Consider the following 17907-nt stretch of genomic DNA (forward strand, 5'->3'; position numbering starts at 1 on the left):
ATCTGATTGGTTGATTCATTATATTTCTGTATTGCCTTTGTGGGGCCAAGCAAGGCAGTTTACAAAAAGTTAAAAACTGGGTAAAATCAGTATAAGTCCTACTTGGAGTAGACCCATTGAAATGAATGCAACTTCAATTAGTCATGACTAATGTAAATCCCATTCATTTCAGTGGGTCTACTCTAAGTAGGATTTATGTTGGATTTTACCCCCCCAACCATGCTCGTATAAAAACATAGTAAAACATTAAAAACAACACTAAAAACAATCACCAAACGAGGAGAAAGAAGACTTTCAGCACAATTCTAAGCATGTTTACTTGGAAGTGGGTTGTTACATGTGGCTTACTTGCAGGTAAGGGTGCATAGTTTTGCATCCTTGGCTTATTTAATGTTGCTTTTTTATTTTATTGTGATGAATGCTCTGTCTTCTGTTTTTATTTTGTTATGATGCATTCATTTTATTCTGGTTTTATTGCTGTTATCTGAATGTTGTATATTGCCTCAAACAGCCAGTGGGTGGAGGGGCAATTTATAAATATGTCTAATAAATTATGATGATTATGTCATATGGCTCACATATTATTGCTTTTCCAGTTGTCCTTTTTCTTTAATTTCTTAAAGAAAGGAATATATACTCTGTTAAAATAGTGATCACTGCTTGGTTTATAACTTACTGCTGAATATAGAATTGATGTTTAATTAGATTTTATATGTTGCAAACCAAAAGGGCAGATTATTGTGCACATATACTTCATATTGCTAATGGCAGAAAGTGAAGAGGATCTAAAGAGCCTCTTGTTGAGGGTGAAAGAGGAGAGTGCAAAAGCTGGTTTGAAACTCAACATTAAAAAAACTAAGATCATGGCATCTGGCCCTATCACTTCCTGGCATATAGAAGGGGAAGAAATGGAAGCAGGGACAGATTTTACTTTCTTGGGCTCCAAGATCACCGCAGACGGTGACTGTAGCCATGAAATTAAAAGACGCTTGCTCCTTGGGAGGAAAGCTATGGCAAACCTAGACAGCATAGTAAGAAGCAGAGACATCACCTTGCCGACAAAGGTCCGTCTAATCAAAGCTATGGTTTTCCCAGTAGTAATGTATGGCTGTGAGAGCTGGACTATAAGGAAGGCTGAGCACCGAAGAATTGATGCTTTCGAACAGTGGTGCTGGAGAAGACTCTTACGAGTCCCCTGGACTGCAAGGAGGTCAAATCAGTCCATCCTAAAGGAAATCAACCCTGACTGCTCATTGGAAGGACAGATACTGAAGCTGAAGCTCAAATATTTTGGCCACCTAATGCGAAGAGAAAACTCTCTGGAAAAGACCCTGATGCTGGGAAAGACTGAAGGCAAAAGGAGAAGGGGACGGCAGAGGATGAGATGGCTAGATAGCATCACCAATGCAATGAATATGAACTTGAGCACACTCCGGGAGAGAGCGCAGGACAGGAAGGCCTGGCGTCCTATGGTCCATGGGGTCACGAAGAGTCGGACACGACTGAACAACAACAACAACTTCATATTGCTCATTTTCCTAGTTAACAATGCAGCCCTATACATCAGCCTAATATTTAGCAATTTGCCTTAGAAAAGGCAGAGGAATTAGAGACCAAATTGCCTTATCCACTGGATAATGGAGAAAGCCAGGGAGTTTCAGAAAAACATCTATTTCTGTTTTATTGACTATTCTAAAGCCTTTGACTGTGTGGATCATAACAAGTTGTGGCAAGTTCTTGGTGGTATGGGGATACCAAGTCATCTTGTCTGTCTCCTGAGGAATCTGTATAATGACCAAGTAGCAACAGTAAGAACAGACCACGGATCAACGGACTGGTTTAAGATTGGGAAAGGAGTATAGCAGGGTTGTATACTCTAACCTTACCTACTCAACCTGTATGCAGAACACATCATGCAACATGCTGGGCTTGATAAAGCCAAGGCTGGAGTTAAAATCGCTGGAAGAAACATTAACAATCTCAGGTATGCAGATGATACCACGTTGATGGCTGAAAGCAAGGAGGAGCTGAGGAACCTCATGACAAAGGTGAAAGAAGAAAGTGCAAAAGCTGGGTTGCAGTTAAACCTCAAAAAAACAAGATTATGGCAACCAGCTTTACTGATAACTGGCAAATAGGGGGAGAAAACGTGGAGGCAGTGACTTTGTCTTTCTAGGCGCAAAGATTACTGCAGATGCTGACTGCAGCCAGGAAATCAGAAGACATTTACTTCTTGGGAGGACAGCAATGACAAATCTTGATAAAAGAGTTAAGAGCAGAGACATCACACTGACAACAAAGGTCCGCATAGTTAAAGCAATGGTATTCCCCCTAGTAATCTATGGCTGCGAGAGCTGGACCATAAGGAAGGCTGAGCGAAGGAAGATAGATGCTTTTGAACTGTGGTGTTGGAGGAAAATGCTGAGAGTGCCTTGGACTGCAAGAAGATCAAATCAGTCCATACTCCAGGAAATAAAGGCAGACTGCTCACTTGAGGGAAGGATATTAAAGGCAAAACTGAAGTACTTTGGCCACATAATGAGAAGACAGGATACCCTGGAGAGGATGCTGATGCTAGGGAAAGTGGAAGGCAAAAGGAAGAGGGGCCGACCAAGGGCAAGATGGATGGACGATATTCTGGAGGTGACGGACTCAACCTTGGGGGAGCTGGGGGTGGCAATGGCCGACAGGAAGCTCTGGCGTGGGCTGGTCCATGAAGTCACGAAGAGTCGGAAGCGACTGACCGAAAAAACAACAACGTAGGTGACCAGGAATTCTATGTAGGCAAGTGGGCATGCAGGCTGAGGAAGGACAAATAGTCCCATTTCTCCCCTGCTTGTCTGCTTGGTTTCTGAGCTAGCCACAGAGGAAGGGAAGTCTCATCTTCCACAACCAGCGTGGAAATGCTGGCAGGTTGGTTGAAGAGGAATGGAGCAATTCATCCCTCCTCTGCCAACCAGCTTGAGAGAAATTAAACATATTTGCTAGTCTGCTTCCATGCTGGCTGTGGAAAAGGTGCGTTCCTTCCTCTTTAGCCAGCAGGAAACACAGGTTACTTGCCTTTTAGCAGGCCAGTAAAAAAGAAATTGCAGGCTAGTAACATTTGTGGGACTATCTACAGGACTGTTTGCTATATGTGTCTACTTAGAAGTAAATTACATTAAGTTCAATGGCGCTTACTCCCAGGTAAGTAGATATAAGATTGCAGCCTTAAACATTTTATTGTAAACATGGAAGTTTACTGTGCCACATTTAGTCACTTGCACTCCAGTTCCATTTAAAAATGTAAACTATTATGGTTTATAAAGCAACAGGAGAAAACCAAATATACCCCTCCATGTTGAAACCTCTGACTAGTCTCAGTTATGGCAAGAACCTTTCATTTGCTCTTAAGATCATCAGAGCAACCTTGCTGGATCAGCCAAAAGGCACAACCTGCCCTGCATACTGTTTCCAGCAGTGGCTTGTCAGATGCCTCTGGGAAACCCCCAAGCAGGCCTTGGAGGCAACAGTTTTCTCCTGTTTAATCTCTATTTGAGTATTCACAGTTACACTGCCGCTGAACATAAAGGGTTCCATTCAGTTATTATTGTCAGTAGCCATTGCTAACCCGTCCACGTTAGGAGAAAGTATGTGTTTCGTAAACAAAGGAAAATATTAAAAACTAATAAAGTTGAATTATATGTTCAGCATTTGCATCAAGGCTTATTCATACTTTTCAATAGCCTTGTAAGTTAGGCTAGTACTATTTCCATATTTGTCTGTTGAGGTGGTGCCGCGGGGAGGGATTTCCTTTGAAAAGCAGGTAATAAATAAAGAAATTAACAAATAAAGAAATCTGTTCTGGCTGAGAGCGGCTCTCCAAGGAATCAGGCGGAGAAGGGTTCTTCCCATCACCTGCTACCTGATCCTTGAAACTGGAGATGCCAGGAATTGATCCTGGGACCTTCTGTCTGCATGCAAAGCATGTGATCTACCACTGACCCTGTGGTCCCTTCCCTAATATTGCAGAGGGGAGGGGGGCCTGAGCAGAGATGTACAATTTCTGGAAAATTTGAAGCCAAGGGTCTGTGGGAGACAGTTTTCCTTCCTGTTTTTTTCAGGGGGAAAAAGGATAATTTTGGAAAAATTGAAATATATATACAATGCTTTCTTATTTATTTATTGCATTTCTATACTGCCCAATAGCCAAAGCTCTCTTTATACTGTAGTTTAAAACTACAGTATTAAATAAAAGTAAGTAAAAAACAAGATAAGGCTTAGCAGCAATGCAAAGATATAAAATACAGTGACAGTTTTAAAATAACAGAACTAAAAGACTAAAATGCCTGGGGAAATAAAAAGCTCTTCACCTGGCACTGGAAAGAGTACAATGTAAGTGCGAGGCAAGCCTCTCTGGGAAGCTCATTGCACAACTGGGATGCCACAGCAGAAAAGGCCCTCTTTCTGGTACGTACCCACCTCACTTTCTTTGGCAGGGGCTCCTAGAGAAGGACTGCTGAGGATGATCTTAGGATCTGGGCAGGTACATATGGGGGGAGACAATCCTTCAGGTAACCTGGCCCCAAGCCACTTAGGGCTTTCTTAACTTTTACTTAGTTTAACCTGCTTTGAGGATATAAAATGCATAATTTATAACCTAGCATATTGAATTGTACTATTTGGTATATTTATGAAATTTATAGAGCAGGGGTGGAGAACTACATCTGGGTGGAGGGCCAAATGACACCCCCCCCCCCATAGGGGAAGGCACGGATGAAGTACTTAGTATGCCACTCCTGCTCTTGCACATTTTTCCTCCATTCTAAAAGGTTAAAATGCCTCTCTAAAGGCTTAGTTACTGAGGCTAAGAGCTTTAAGCTCAACTATGCTGGCGTTTTTGCCTCCGCCCATTTTGCCTGCAGTTCTGCCCACCACTGGAATGTGTCTCCTGAAAGCTTCTCTGAAATTGAATTCAGCCACCGGTCTGAAAGAGGTCCTGCGCCCCTGATCTAAGGTCATAGATTGAGTTTGGGGTACATGAGAAATTTGAATTAATGGCATAATCGCTCACGGCTCTGAGGTTATTGTGTGCAATTACACAATATCGTGTGTGATGCCTATTACCCAATATTCTAGAGCAGTTCTGGAGGGCACCAGGTTACCTAGCCCTATCCTAGCAGTATCCCTTGACGCCCCTTTACCACTATGTCATGTTTAAATCATGGTGGTATGCTTTCCCCATCCTATATAGGATGATCACCAGGAGATAAAGCAGTAAAAAAGGATTCATCGTCTGCCCCTCCTTCCCCTCAGCCTCCCTGAGAGGGAACAACTGCAGGGGGTTCTTGTCAGTGGGCCCCTGCTGGGGTGTGGGCCCTTAGCAGGTGCCTGACCATGCCTACCCTTGACGCCAGCCCTGTGTCCAAAGGTGAACTTCATGGCCGGGTGAGGATTTGAACCCCTGTTTCCCTGGTTCTAGACCAACACTGCAACAATTACACTTCACTGTCTCTCCTCAAACATCTATTAGTGTCTAGCATTGCAGATTCCAAATAAGAGACTTGTTCTTCTTTGTTGTTGTTTTTCTAGGTTCCAGAAGCCTTTGTGGAGGTGACTGTGTATTCAAATGAAGGGCCGTGTTCATTTGTGGGTCGTCGTCAAAGAGCGTTATACAGGAACGTCATGCAGGAGAACTACGGGACCATGGCCTCGCTTGGTATGGATTCCTTAACAATAATAATAATTATTATTATTATTCTTTCTGGTATGTACCCACCTCACTTATTATTATTATACCCCGCCTTTTTCCCAGTGCTGGGACACAAGGCAGCTTACAAACATTAAAACATATACAATTAAAACATGAAAATATACAAAAGTTAAAATATAATTAAACAACAATACAATTAAAATTATATTACAAACAATAAAACAGCATTTTAAAACAGCATTTTAGCAGCTTACCTCCAGGTTCCAACTATGTCCCAAAGGCCTGCTGGAACAAGAATGTTTTAGCCTGCCTCCGGAAACACATCAAGTAGGGAGCCATCCTAGCCTCCCTGGGAAGGGCGTTCCACAGCCGTGGGGCAGCCACTGAGAAGGCCCTCTCCCGGGTTCCCACCAAACGTGCCTGTGACAGAGGTGGGACTGAGAGAAGGGCCTCCCCAAAGGATCTGAGGACATGGGCAGGTTCATAAGGGAGGATATGGTCTTTCAGATAACCTGGACTGGAGCTGTATAGGGCTTTATAAGTCATAGCCAGCACTCTGAATTGTGCCCGGAAACAGACTGGAAGCCAGTGAAGCTGTTTTAACAAGGGAGTTGTATGCTCTCTGTAGCCAGCCCCAGTCAACAGTCTGGCAGCAGCTCTTTGGACCAACTTCAGTTTCTGAACACTCTTCATAAGCAGCCCATGTAGAGCACGTTGCAGTAATCCAAACGGGATGTAACTAAGGCATGTGTGACCGTGGCTGGATCAGACATCTCCAGGAATGGGCACAGTTGGCGCACTAGTCTTAACTGCGCAAAAGCACTCCTGCCCACTGCTGAAACCTGAGCATCCAGGCTTAGGGCTGAATCCAGGAGCACCCACAAACTGCGAACCTGAGTGTTCAGGGGGAACCATAGAATACTAGGGTTGGAAGGGGCCTACAAGGCCATCGAGTCCAACCCCCTGCTCAATGCAGGAGTGCAACCCCGTCCAACACAGGCTGAATCCCTATTCCCTGATCTGCATTTTGACTGACCAGGAGCATCTCTGTCTTGTCTGGATTAAGTTTCAATTTGTTCTCCCTCATCCAGTCCATTACTGATGCCAAACACTGGTTAAGGACAGAAACAAGACAGAAATATATGGCCAATGAAATCTGCCCACTCTTTGGCTTCCTGGGGATCAAACGGTGGCAGCCACTGGCTTCCCTCTCAAATATCAGGGAGCATAATGGGACTGTCCGCCATCCCTGCCCATGTCTTTAGGGGGAAGAGCAGCCATTCAGTCCTAGAGCCCTTGCTTAGCATGCAGAAGGTCCCAGTGCAAGCCCTGGCATCTCCAGGTGAGGCTGAGAAAGACCCCTGTCTGAAATCCTGGAGAGCTGATTCCAGTTGGTGTGGAGTAGGCAGTACTGAGCTGGATGGACCAGTGGTCTGGCTTTGAAGTAAGGCAGCTTCCTTCCTAGCCACCAGAAACACGCAGTGCCACAGAGAGAGGCGCGCACACGCACACACACACGTCTGCAGGCTTTCTTCCTGCTTCAGAATACGGCTGCAATCAGTACTCTCTTGTCCAGGGGTAGGCAGCATGTGGCCCTGCAGGTATTTTGGTCTACAACTCCCATCATCCCTCACCATTGGCGGTACTGGTAAGGGATGATGGGAGCTGTAGGCCAAAATATCTGGAAGGCCACAAGTTTTCCACACCTGTTCTAGTTCTAGGAAACATGAGACAAAAATCCTCCTCAGTCTTTCCTGTCCAGTGCCCTTCAAATCCCAGTAAACATCCTCCTCCTTTTCCCTGGACTTCATCTAGCATCTACAACACCATCTGTATCTGAAAGCCCCAGCCAGAGTTTCCTTTCTATTTGTCTCCCTGCTGTCACATCTTCCAAGGTAAAGTTACTGATATAACTTCATGTGATACTATTCATGTGATGATGCCCACTGATCCGAAGTATTCTTCTGAAAGTGTTCATTTAGCATCATGAGCGCTAGAAACTGTTTTAGAACAATCTCATGTTCTCACTTTTCTGTGGCAGGTGCAATGTTTGGCAACAACTGTAAGCCAAACATGGCACAATCAAGGCCAATTCTTACTTCAAAATGCTCTAAAGACCTTTCCTGCGTTGTTTGCTATGTTACAGTGGAATGGATGTGTGCATTTTCTGTAGGTGAAGTATTCATATCATTTATAGTACGTGACTTCTATACATTAGTAGTAGTAGTAATAATACTTTTGTATAGTGCTTTCAAGTGTTCAAAGTGCTTCACATGCATTATTTAGTTGTAATCCTTACAATAACCCTGTAAGGTAGGTTAGTATTATTTCCCATATTGCAGATGGAGGGAGTACTGAGGTTAAGAGAGAGTGGCTTGCCTAAGGCCATCTAGTAAGCTCATGGCAGAGGTGAGTTTTGAATCAAGGACTTTCCAGTTCTTTAGCTCAGAGAGCAATCCTGTGGCCCTCTAGACAGAATCTAGGGGGCCATAGGATAGCTCAGATTCCTGGATCCAAGGCCAGAGACAGCATTCCGACCTCAGACCCAGGAGTCCGAGTTCCCCACCCGCCTCAGAGCCAGTGGAGAGAAGCGTGCCAGCTGCCTCTCTGAGGTCACAAAGGCTACCTCAAAGGGAAGGGAAAGAGGGCGTGCCAGTGGGTGGGGAGGGGAGGGGACGGCTTATCTCCAGGCTTCCCCAGTCGTCTTCCCTCCCCCTCTCCAGTGCCTCAGCTAGATGGTCGAAAACACAGAGCAGGTACCTGCACCTCCTGTTTTGCTTTGGATGGCCGTAAGCCTCCAAGTTTGGAGGCTAACAGCCATCCCCATAGGATTGCGCCCTCAGTCTCTTAGCCACTATGCTAGACCAGCTCCGTCTCATATATTCTTTTAATCTGTAAATGTCTCTTTCTATCCTCTGTAGGAGGGTTCCCTAGTCACACTGCTGAGCTGCTCACCCGCCTGGATCGAGGGGAAGAGGCCTGGGTCCCAGATCTCCAGAGCTCTGATGAAAGTGCAGATGAAGGCCCAGTTAAGCCAACACTGAAGCGATTGCCAAAGGGGGGGACATGGTGGGATCGGTACCGAAGTCCCATGACCTACCCCAGTTCGGACTCTGCAAACTCAGGTCAGAGTAGTCTGCAAAAGGTCTTGGTTCAAAAGGCTTCAGCAGAGGTAGCCCTTAAGTTCCATCATACACACCATTCCAAGAATGCACATGAGCGACATTCAGCTAGCAAGGTAGTTCCATGCAGCATCTGGTCCTATTCAGTATGGTGGCATCCTGATTCCACTGCACAATGGAAAGGGAAAAGTTAATGTGTCGCAAGGGGGAAGGTCGGTGCATCAGCCTGTGTTGTCCTTCTTGGTACAATGTCAGTGTAATGCTTCATAATTGCAGATACTTCCAATGTAGCCTTTCACTTCCTAGTGGGATGGGTGCCTGTCATGTCATGTCTGTCTGTCTGTCTATCTATTTGATTTATGCCCTGCCTTTTTACCAAAGAAATGGCTTTCAGGGCACCTGACAACAATAAAACCTGAATTGTACAATAAAAGCTTTGTTAAAACAATCATAAAATGAATACATGAAAAACAATTAAGAACACAACAGTAAAAAATAAAAATGGTACCCAACCCAGCAGACCAGCTTACATGCCAAAGGCCTGCTTAAATAAAAAAAAGTCCTTGCCTGCTGGTGGAAGGAGAGAGGGAGCCAACTTAACCTCCTTCGGCAGGGAGTTCCAAAACCTGGGAGCAGCCACCATGAAGGCTGTCTCTTGAGCCCCCCCCCCCCCCCCGAAACATGCATCCGATGGCGGTAGTACCGAGAGATGTGTAGCAACCTGCCCCTGCGTTAAGGTCTCCTGTTGAGGCTCTGCTCTACATTCTCCCAACATTCAGAGGTGAGAGGCAAGTGGGTACCATGAACAGAGGGCCTCTTCTCTCCCGGCAGCCAGACTCATCAGAACATAAGAACCCTGCTGAATCAGACCAAAGGCCTTTCCAGTCCAACATTCTGTTCTCAGAGTGGCCAACCAGATGTCCCAGTGAGAAGCCCACAAGCCCTGGAAAATCCCCCCCAGGCATGTTCATCAGGCAATTGTGTTACTGTGTTTAGGTATCGACTTAAAATGCCTTTCATTTGCCCAAACTTTTAGTGATACTTAATTTCTGATATTTTTGAAAAAATTATAATTGATCAGCTATTTTGTTGGCTGCTGTTATGTTTTACTGAAATGGACTGGGTCTGTTTTAAAAGAATGTGCTGGCTAGGCCAAAAGGTGCTTGTCAGGAAAGTTTCATGAAGCTTGTTACCCGGCAAGTGCGTCCTCCACTAGGAAATGAGAACTCCCCTCACAAGCCTATGCGGTGCTGTTGAGCCTAGGTTTAACCAGGAAGATTCCTGCTTCATGTCGCTTCATTACCATTAAATAAATGCCGAGAAGGATTTTTTTTGACAATAGCATGCCAGACTCTGAATCGAATTCCTCATACTTTTCCTCACAAAAGTTTTACATGTCTGCCCATGTTTCACTCTCCTGCATAGTTCATTTTGAATGAACACACAGATTTATACAAATCTGTATAGTGTGGCCACATTTGGAATAGCGTATACGAGTTTTAGTTGCTTCCTTTCAAAGAAAGGGTATTGTAGAACTGGAAAAAGATGCAGAAGAAAAGAGCAACCAAAATTACCAGGGGATTGCAGCACATTCCCTACGAGCATAAGCTAAAGCGTTTGGGGCTTTTAAAACTTTAGATGACTAAGGCTGCAATCCTGTAACACCTTCGTAGGAGCAAGCCCACTGATTTTGGTGGGGCTTCTTTCTGAGTAGACGTGCATAGAATTGCACTATAAGTGGGCAGACGTGACAGAGGTTTATAAAATTGTGAATGGTGTAGAGAAAACCGATAGAGAAGTTTCTCTCTTTCCCCCTCAGGGGTTAACCAGTGAAACTGATTGGCAAAAGATCCAGGACAGACCAAAGGAAGTAATTCTTCACATAATGCATCATTACTTTATGGAATTTGCTGTGACAAGATATGAAGATGGCCATTAGAACATAACAACATAAGAAGAGCCATGCTGGACCAGACCAAGGGTCCATCCAGTCGAGCACTCTGTTCACACAGTGGCCAACCAGATGTCGACCAGGGACCCACAAGCAGGGCATGAATGCCACAGCATCCTCTCACCCATGTTCCCCAGCAACTGGTGTGCTCACTGTCTCTGGTACTGGAGGTAGCACATAGCCATTAAGACTAGTAGCCATTGATAGCCTTTACCTCTAGGAATTTGTCTAACCCCCTTTTAAAGCCATCCAAACTGGTGGCCATCACTACTTCCTGTGGTAGCGAATTCCACAGTTTAACTCTGCGCTGTGTGAAGAAGTCCTTTTATCTGTCCTGAATCTTGCACCAATCAGCCTCATGGGATGACCCTGGGTTCTAGCATTTTGAGAGAAGGAGAAAAATGTCTCCCTATCCACATTCTCCCCATCATGCATAATTTTGTACACCTCTATCGTGTCTCCTTTAATCTTCTTTTTACCAAGCTAAACAAGCCCAGCGGTTATACCCTTCTCTCATAGGGGAGATGCTCCATTTCCTTGAATATTTTAGTTGCCCTTTTCTGCACCTTTTCCAGCTCTACAATATCTTTTTTAGGTGTGGTGACCAGAACTGTACACAGTATTCCAAGTGTGGTCGCACCATAGATTTGTATAGGGGCTGTATGATGGTGACAGTTTTATTCTCAATCCCTTTTCTAATTATGCCTAACATGGAGTTTGCCTTTTTTTACAGCGGCTTCACACTGGGTTGACATCTTCATTGAGCTGTCCACAACAACCCCAAGATCTCTTTCTTGGTCAGTCACTGCTAGCTCAGATCCTATCAGGTTATACTTGAAGTTGGGATGCTTTGCCCCAACGTGCATCACTTTACACTTGCTTACATTGAGCCACATTTGACATTTAGATGCCCATTCTCTCAGTTTGGAGAGATCCTTTTGGAGCTCTTCACAACCCTGTTTTGTTTTAACCACCCTAAATAATTTATCATTCATCATGGTTTAAATGGCTTTAAAATAGGGTTAAACCAGAAACAGAGTTAAGGAACAACAAATGAATGAACACTGTACACAATCATTTATTATATATTTATTTAATAAATAAATTTATATAGTGCTTACCATATTTTAAAAATATCTCTAAGTGGTTTACAAAAAGAATACATTAAAATAAAGTAAAACATTTGTAAAAACATTGAAACCAAATCCTCATAATATCATAATTAACAAGCAGACTCGGCAGCACAATCATTCAGGGAGGGCCTGGGAAAAGAGTAACGTAAAGTAATAGTTATATATACGGTATTATATATATGGTATTATATGTATCACATAATAAAAAAATGTAACTGTTGACTTACGTAAAAAAGGATCCTGTACAGTATTAATTTATTTGTTTTTCTTAACTCCGTTTCTGGTTTAATAGGTTCATGTTTTGGAATGTGTTTATTCTTTGTACATTTAAAAAACGGTTAGACAAATTGATGGGGGATAGGTCTATCAATGCCTTGTTAGGCGTAATGGTAAGTGAATTCTCTCATTCAGAGGCAGCATACCTCTGAATACTAGTTGCCAGGGAGCAACGTCAGGAGAGGGCTATTGCCTACATATCCTGAGTGTGGGCTTACCAGAGGAATTTGGTTGACCACTGTGGAAACAGCATGCTAGAAGAAATGGACTTCTGGCTTGATCCACCAGGGCTCTTCTTATGGTTTGTTTACCACCTTTCTTTACCCCTCTTCTCCCCTCTTTTGTTGAGTTCCTTCCCCCTTTCTTTTGCTGCTCTGATAACAACCTGCATTTGAATATTTTCCTCCCCTTTTTTACCTGTAGATGATGAACAGGAGAGTGAAAGTGAAGAACGGAAACCTCAGCATGGAGGCCACAGGCTGACAATACTTCACAGAAACCTATTGGACAGTTCTAGAGGGAATGGATCCTACAGTCTGAAGCCAAGAGAAGTCTGTAAGATTGGGCCTCAATTGAAGAAACCTCCACGAAGCCAGCTGGGAAAGATAAAGAGCAACTTGACAGAAGTTGGCGATGCCAGTGAGAGCACAACCAAAGACAAGGCTGCAGGACAGGAGCATCAGAACCCTTGCCCTGACTGTGGCCAGGCCTTCAAGTCAAAATTATCCCTTTCCAATCACCAGAGAATACACTCTAGAGAGAGGGCCTATAAATGCTCTTCCTGTGGAGAAAGGTTCACAGCCTCAAAAGCCCTCGCTAGCCATCAGAGAAGTCATGCAAGAGAGCGGGGTTATAAACATCCTGGCAGGGGTTTGAAGCATCAAACAGTCCATCCAGGAAAGGGGCTCTATCAATGCCTTGAGTGTAAGAAGTCTTTTAAGGTGAAGGACCACCTTCTACACCATCAAAGGAGCCACACCACAGAGCGGCCCCATAAATGCCCTGAGTGCGGGAAAAGCTTCATTCGAAAGGAACATCTTACCAGACACCAAAAAATCCACACGAGGCCACCATCCAATAAACATCCTAAGGGTAAGAAGGAAGCAAGAGTGGAACATTTGCCAGAAGTTCTTGTTAAAAAGAATGCTTCTAGAGCCCCTGTCTGTGAGAGAACTATGTTACTGGACACCAGGGCCACCAGATACCAGGGAATCGATGTAAGTCTCTACAAATGCCAGTTCTGTGGGAAATGTATGCGGTCCAAGTGTTTGCTCATTGATCATGAGAGAATCCACAGGGAAGAGAGGCCCTATAAATGTTCCCAATGTAAGAAAAGCTACCATCATAAACATGGTTTGCTGGCACATGAGACAACTCACAAGAGGCAGGCAGCCTGCAAACCTCCTAAGAGGATGAAAAGATCGAGTGCAAAGAGTTCCCCTTCCAATTCCAGAATCCGCAAGGCGGAACATTCTTCTAAAGGTCAAACTGGTAGGAAAATCGTGACTCACAACTTTCGCCTTACTCAACAGCGAAAAAGCTGGACAGCAGGAAAGCTCTATAAATGCCAATATTGTGAGAAATTCTTGAGTACAAGTAGTATACTTGCCGATCATGAGAAACTCCACACAGGAGAGAGACCTTATAAATGTGATGAATGTGCAGATGGCTTCATTCGAAAACACCATCTCATCCGACACCAGGAGACCCACACAAGACAAAAGCCCTTTAAGCGTATCAAGAATGTCAGAAGATTGAGGATGAGGAGTCACCTCACTGCACCTGAAACAATCCGCACAGGACTAATCCGTGCATGCACCATCACTCGCAACTCATGCCTTGGCAGGCAACGGAAAATAAACACAGAGAGCAAGCTCTTTAAATGTCAGTATTGTGGGAAGTGCATGAGAACGAAGAGCTCATTTGTCAATCATGGGAAAATCCACAGGAGGGGAAAGAAGCCTTATCAATGTCTGGAGTGTGGGAAAGACTTCTTTCGGAAGGATCTTCTTACTTCCCACCAGAAAAGCCATGTGAGAAAAAAGCTTCCTAAATGCTCGGGCTCTGACAAAAAAATGACCACAAAAAAATACCCCTCCTCCCACAAAAGAAAGCGATCATGTTTATGCCTTAAATGTGGGAAAAGTTTTGATGATAACTATTCCTTCACCAGGCATCAAAAGATCCATACAGGACAAAAGCCCTTCAAATGCGCTGCATGTGGAAAAGGTTTCATTGAGATGTGGCATTTGAAGAGGCATGAGGGAACCCACGTGAAAGAAAAATGCCGTAAATGGCCTATTGTGGCTGAGGTAAACCATCAAAGGATCCATTTGAGGAAAAGGCCCTTCAAGTGTGCTATGTGTGGAAAAGGTTTCATTCAGATGTGGCATTTGCACAAACATGAGAAAACCCACCTGAAAGAAAAATGCCATGATCGGTCCATTGTGGCTGAGGTAAACCATGTGTTTTCCAGTTCCATAAATGGCATCTCATCTGAGGAGAAGGATCAGGGGGATCCACTTGTAAAGGTCGAGCCTCAGCCAGCAGCCAATAATAATGTTTTACAGGACATCATGGAGAAAATAGTAGAGCCTCTGGTGGTATTAGGAGAAGGATCTGAGATGGGTGTTCCTGAGGGTTCTGAGCAGGGAGAAATGCATATTAAAGTTAAAGTAGACCCAACCAGAAAATCCAAAGGAAATGCCCGGCTGAAACACAGGGGAGCAGAAGTCTCTGTCAGCCAGAGAGTGAAACCAGAGAGGAAACTAAGAAGAAAAGATGATGTTTTTCCACATTATGGGCAAGGTAAGCAGTGCATCAATGAGCAGATTCAGCCAACAAAGTGTTCCAGAAAGATCCGTCTCCAGAGTCACAAGAAGGAAAACACCTGTGTCATTTGGAAGTTGAGATCACAGGCCAAGTCCAGAAGAAAATCTAAAAGAGAGATGCAGCTGGCTGGTAAGCGGGCCAAATCTTGCTTCTGTCAGCAGGAGGGACCAGAGATGACACTGAAAAAGAAATCGCAGAATTCCAAGGCCTGCAGGAAGGTAAAAGCTTCTGTTCGTCCCCAAAGGGACCCACGCGCAACAGTTTCCTCCAAGTTGTTTAGAAGTCCCCCAAAGAGTTGTAAGCCAGGAAGCCCCTGCCTCGGTTCGCCATCACAGAGAATGTTTTCCAGAGAATCCAAAATGGAGGCTACTGATGGTGCTATGCAAGGGAGCTCAGCCTGTGTTGAACAGCAAAGGGAGCCACAGGAAGCACTGGGGAGGGAACTGAAAGGGACCTCCAACTTTCAGAATTACAAGACAGAAAAACGTGGGGCTCTTGGCACTGGTGAGAAAGGGAAGCCCCACACTTTGCTGCTGACGCCTGAAAGTAACACTCTGCAGGGATGTGGAAGAATTCACGTCTCAAATGAACTCCAAAACACAGCTCTGCAGAACTTGGGGATGGCATTTGTTGGTCAGCAACCACAAACGCAACCAACACCGTCGGGAACAGCAGGACAACCTGTTCCTCAGAATTGCGGGGAGGGAAAAGGCTGCGTTGAAACACATACAACACATTCTCCTAAGGAAAAGGTTGTTGCTAGTCGGCATCGATCAGAAAAAACACAGGCTAAGTATTGGTGCGATCAGTGTAAGAAATCCTTCATCAGCCAAAGAAATCTTTCGATTCACAAGAAAAGTCATATGGGGAACAGACCCTTTCCATGCACTCAGTGTGAGAAAAGCTTCTGTGGTGTGCAATCTCTTAATGTTCACATGCGAATCCACACAGGAGAAAAGCCATTCAAATGCTCGGAGTGTGAGTTCCGCTGCAATGTGAGTTCTAATCTCAGCAGGCACAAGAGAACCCACAACCGAGAGAGACCCCATCCATGCCTGCAGTGTGGGAAAAGTTTCTGGTTCAGCCATAGCCTTGCCATCCATTTGGGGATCCATAGCAAAAAGGAGCCTTACCTATGCTCAGACTGTGGGCGAATGTTTGAGCACAAGAACTTGCTCAAGCTGCACAGGAGGTACAAACATGATTCGGAAGCTGTTGAATTAGCCCATCCAAATGAGGAACCTTCTTCTGGTGAGATAAGCATGTGCAAGGATCCCTAGTGCATGTGCTTGGTGCAACAGAGAAGCATCAGAGCACACCCCACCACCCTAATAAGCTGAGACTGGTAATGGCACAGGCATGCACTAGACTCTCTAACTTGACTCTCTTCTACACAAGTGGAGCATTAGGAGCAGGGGGGCTTACAGACCAGCCAGAGCCCTCCTTGACCCTGTACAATGGCTCATCCCCTTGTCTTGCTCCCAATCAAATCCTTGTCACACAGGCTGGGTCAGAACTGTGCTGGTTGCTTCCTCCTGTTGTGTCTCTCCCAACAGCACCAGGAATCCAGGTTGGATCACCATAAATGTCCTCTTCCCCAACCCCTTGGTGGGGAAGGAACAACAGTGGCAAGCAAATGGGGGCCAAGCACCTTGGCAAGATGGTCAGAATACTGCCCTTCTAAATTCTGGGTGGGGTGGGGTGAACAGTGACTGTATCTCCCCTTCTCTGTGTGCTTTCATCCCCTTAGATTATGTACAAAAATGTCAGACTGGTTTGGTGGGTCTCCTGGAAGGGGTATATTGATCCTCACTCCTTGCCCCTCAAAGTATGGAAAGTATCTTTCAGTTCTTTATTATGATCCAGTCTGCCTCCTCCTTTTGCCTGTATATGATATATCGGTCTGGCCAGGCTGTCAATTGGTTTCCAGTTTTTGAAACTCACTTTATCCAATGAAGTTTAAAAACAACAACCTTTCTTTATATGATCCCCTTCTCCATCCACCTTTGTATCTACAGGTGGAAGATGCACTATCTCTGAAGTAAGTCAGCGGGGCAGGGTGGTGGGGAGGAATCTGCAAACAACCCTCTCCGAAGCTGAGGATGGCCTGGGAAGAAGGCTGGCGGTTAAACCTTCCTCCTCTGGTGCTGCCCCCCCCCCCCCCGCTGCTATAGTCAAAACTGGCAGCTCTGGCAGCTGCCTGAAGAAAAAAGGAAAACTCTGGGTGATCCAGTCCCAAATAAACCATATTTCATCGCTTTTAGTTTTCACATAATTGCCTCTGTGGGATGCGTTTTCTCTTCTGAAGGGCAATAGGTGGACAGTATTAGCAACAGTGGAAGCTGGTGGTGCCGATTTTGGTGAGGTTGTGAGTTTCAGTCAGAACCAGCCAGAACGCTAAAGGAGCTATATCTCCAAAATTGGTTCAGCACCTTGGATATCTCCTTTAGGGTTCTGGCTGGTTCTGACTGAAACCCAGAATGCATGCACAGCCCCACCAAAATTGGAGCCAACATTGATTGCAAGCTCTGAAGCACACAGTGCAAGGACATAATTTACAGAAGCCCCCAACTTTTGCATGTATGAGTGCTTGTTATACTTTGGCCCCAAGAGCTTTTGCTAGCCATGTGCCTATGAACTGACCATCCTCCAGATACACTGATGATAGTCCTAAGAGCAATGGAATGCTAAAATGAAGGATGCTTATAATTCCTCCTTTTTTGAGCCATAACATCTGAGCCCAAGCCCATAATGCAACTTTCCTTTTAGTTGTGGGAGGGAACTGAGGTTCTTTCTTTGGGCAAATGTTCATCCATAAGCTGTCGGCTTTTATTTTGAAACCGATACACATTTTCCACTGCAAGCTCAACCTACTTAGCTATGAATGTCTGCCCTTGTCGA

At 44.8% G+C, this 17907-nt stretch overlaps 1 protein-coding gene across 1 annotated transcript; it reads left to right on the top strand.

Annotated features, from left to right (window-relative positions):
* The first annotated feature begins 5376 nt into the window (after positions 1 to 5376).
* On the top strand, positions 5377 to 16286 carry LOC146355129 (uncharacterized). The gene is made up of 4 exons (XM_084829844.1): positions 5377 to 5427; positions 5572 to 5698; positions 8614 to 8817; positions 12598 to 16286. Exons 1-4 carry the CDS (start codon positions 5377 to 5379, stop codon positions 16284 to 16286), a joined length of 4071 nt encoding a protein of 1356 aa, XP_084685970.1.
* The last annotated feature ends 1621 nt before the right edge of the window (positions 16287 to 17907 follow it).

Source organism: Heloderma suspectum, chromosome 2 (assembly GCF_057233095.1).
Source record: "Heloderma suspectum isolate Gila_16-S chromosome 2, 16-S_ref, whole genome shotgun sequence".
NCBI lineage: Eukaryota > Metazoa > Chordata > Lepidosauria > Squamata > Helodermatidae > Heloderma > Heloderma suspectum.

Excerpts from the sequence above, each read along its gene's own strand:
- LOC146355129 (XM_084829844.1), top strand. The coding sequence starts at position 5,377 with ATGCCTACCCTTGACGCCAGCCCTGTGTCCAAAGGTGAACTTCATGGC. Across the intron at positions 5,699-8,613 it reads CGGGACCATGGCCTCGCTTG|GAGGGTTCCCTAGTCACACT; the intron begins GTATGGATTCCT and ends TATCCTCTGTAG. Across the intron at positions 8,818-12,597 it reads TTCGGACTCTGCAAACTCAG|ATGATGAACAGGAGAGTGAA; the intron begins GTCAGAGTAGTC and ends TTTTACCTGTAG.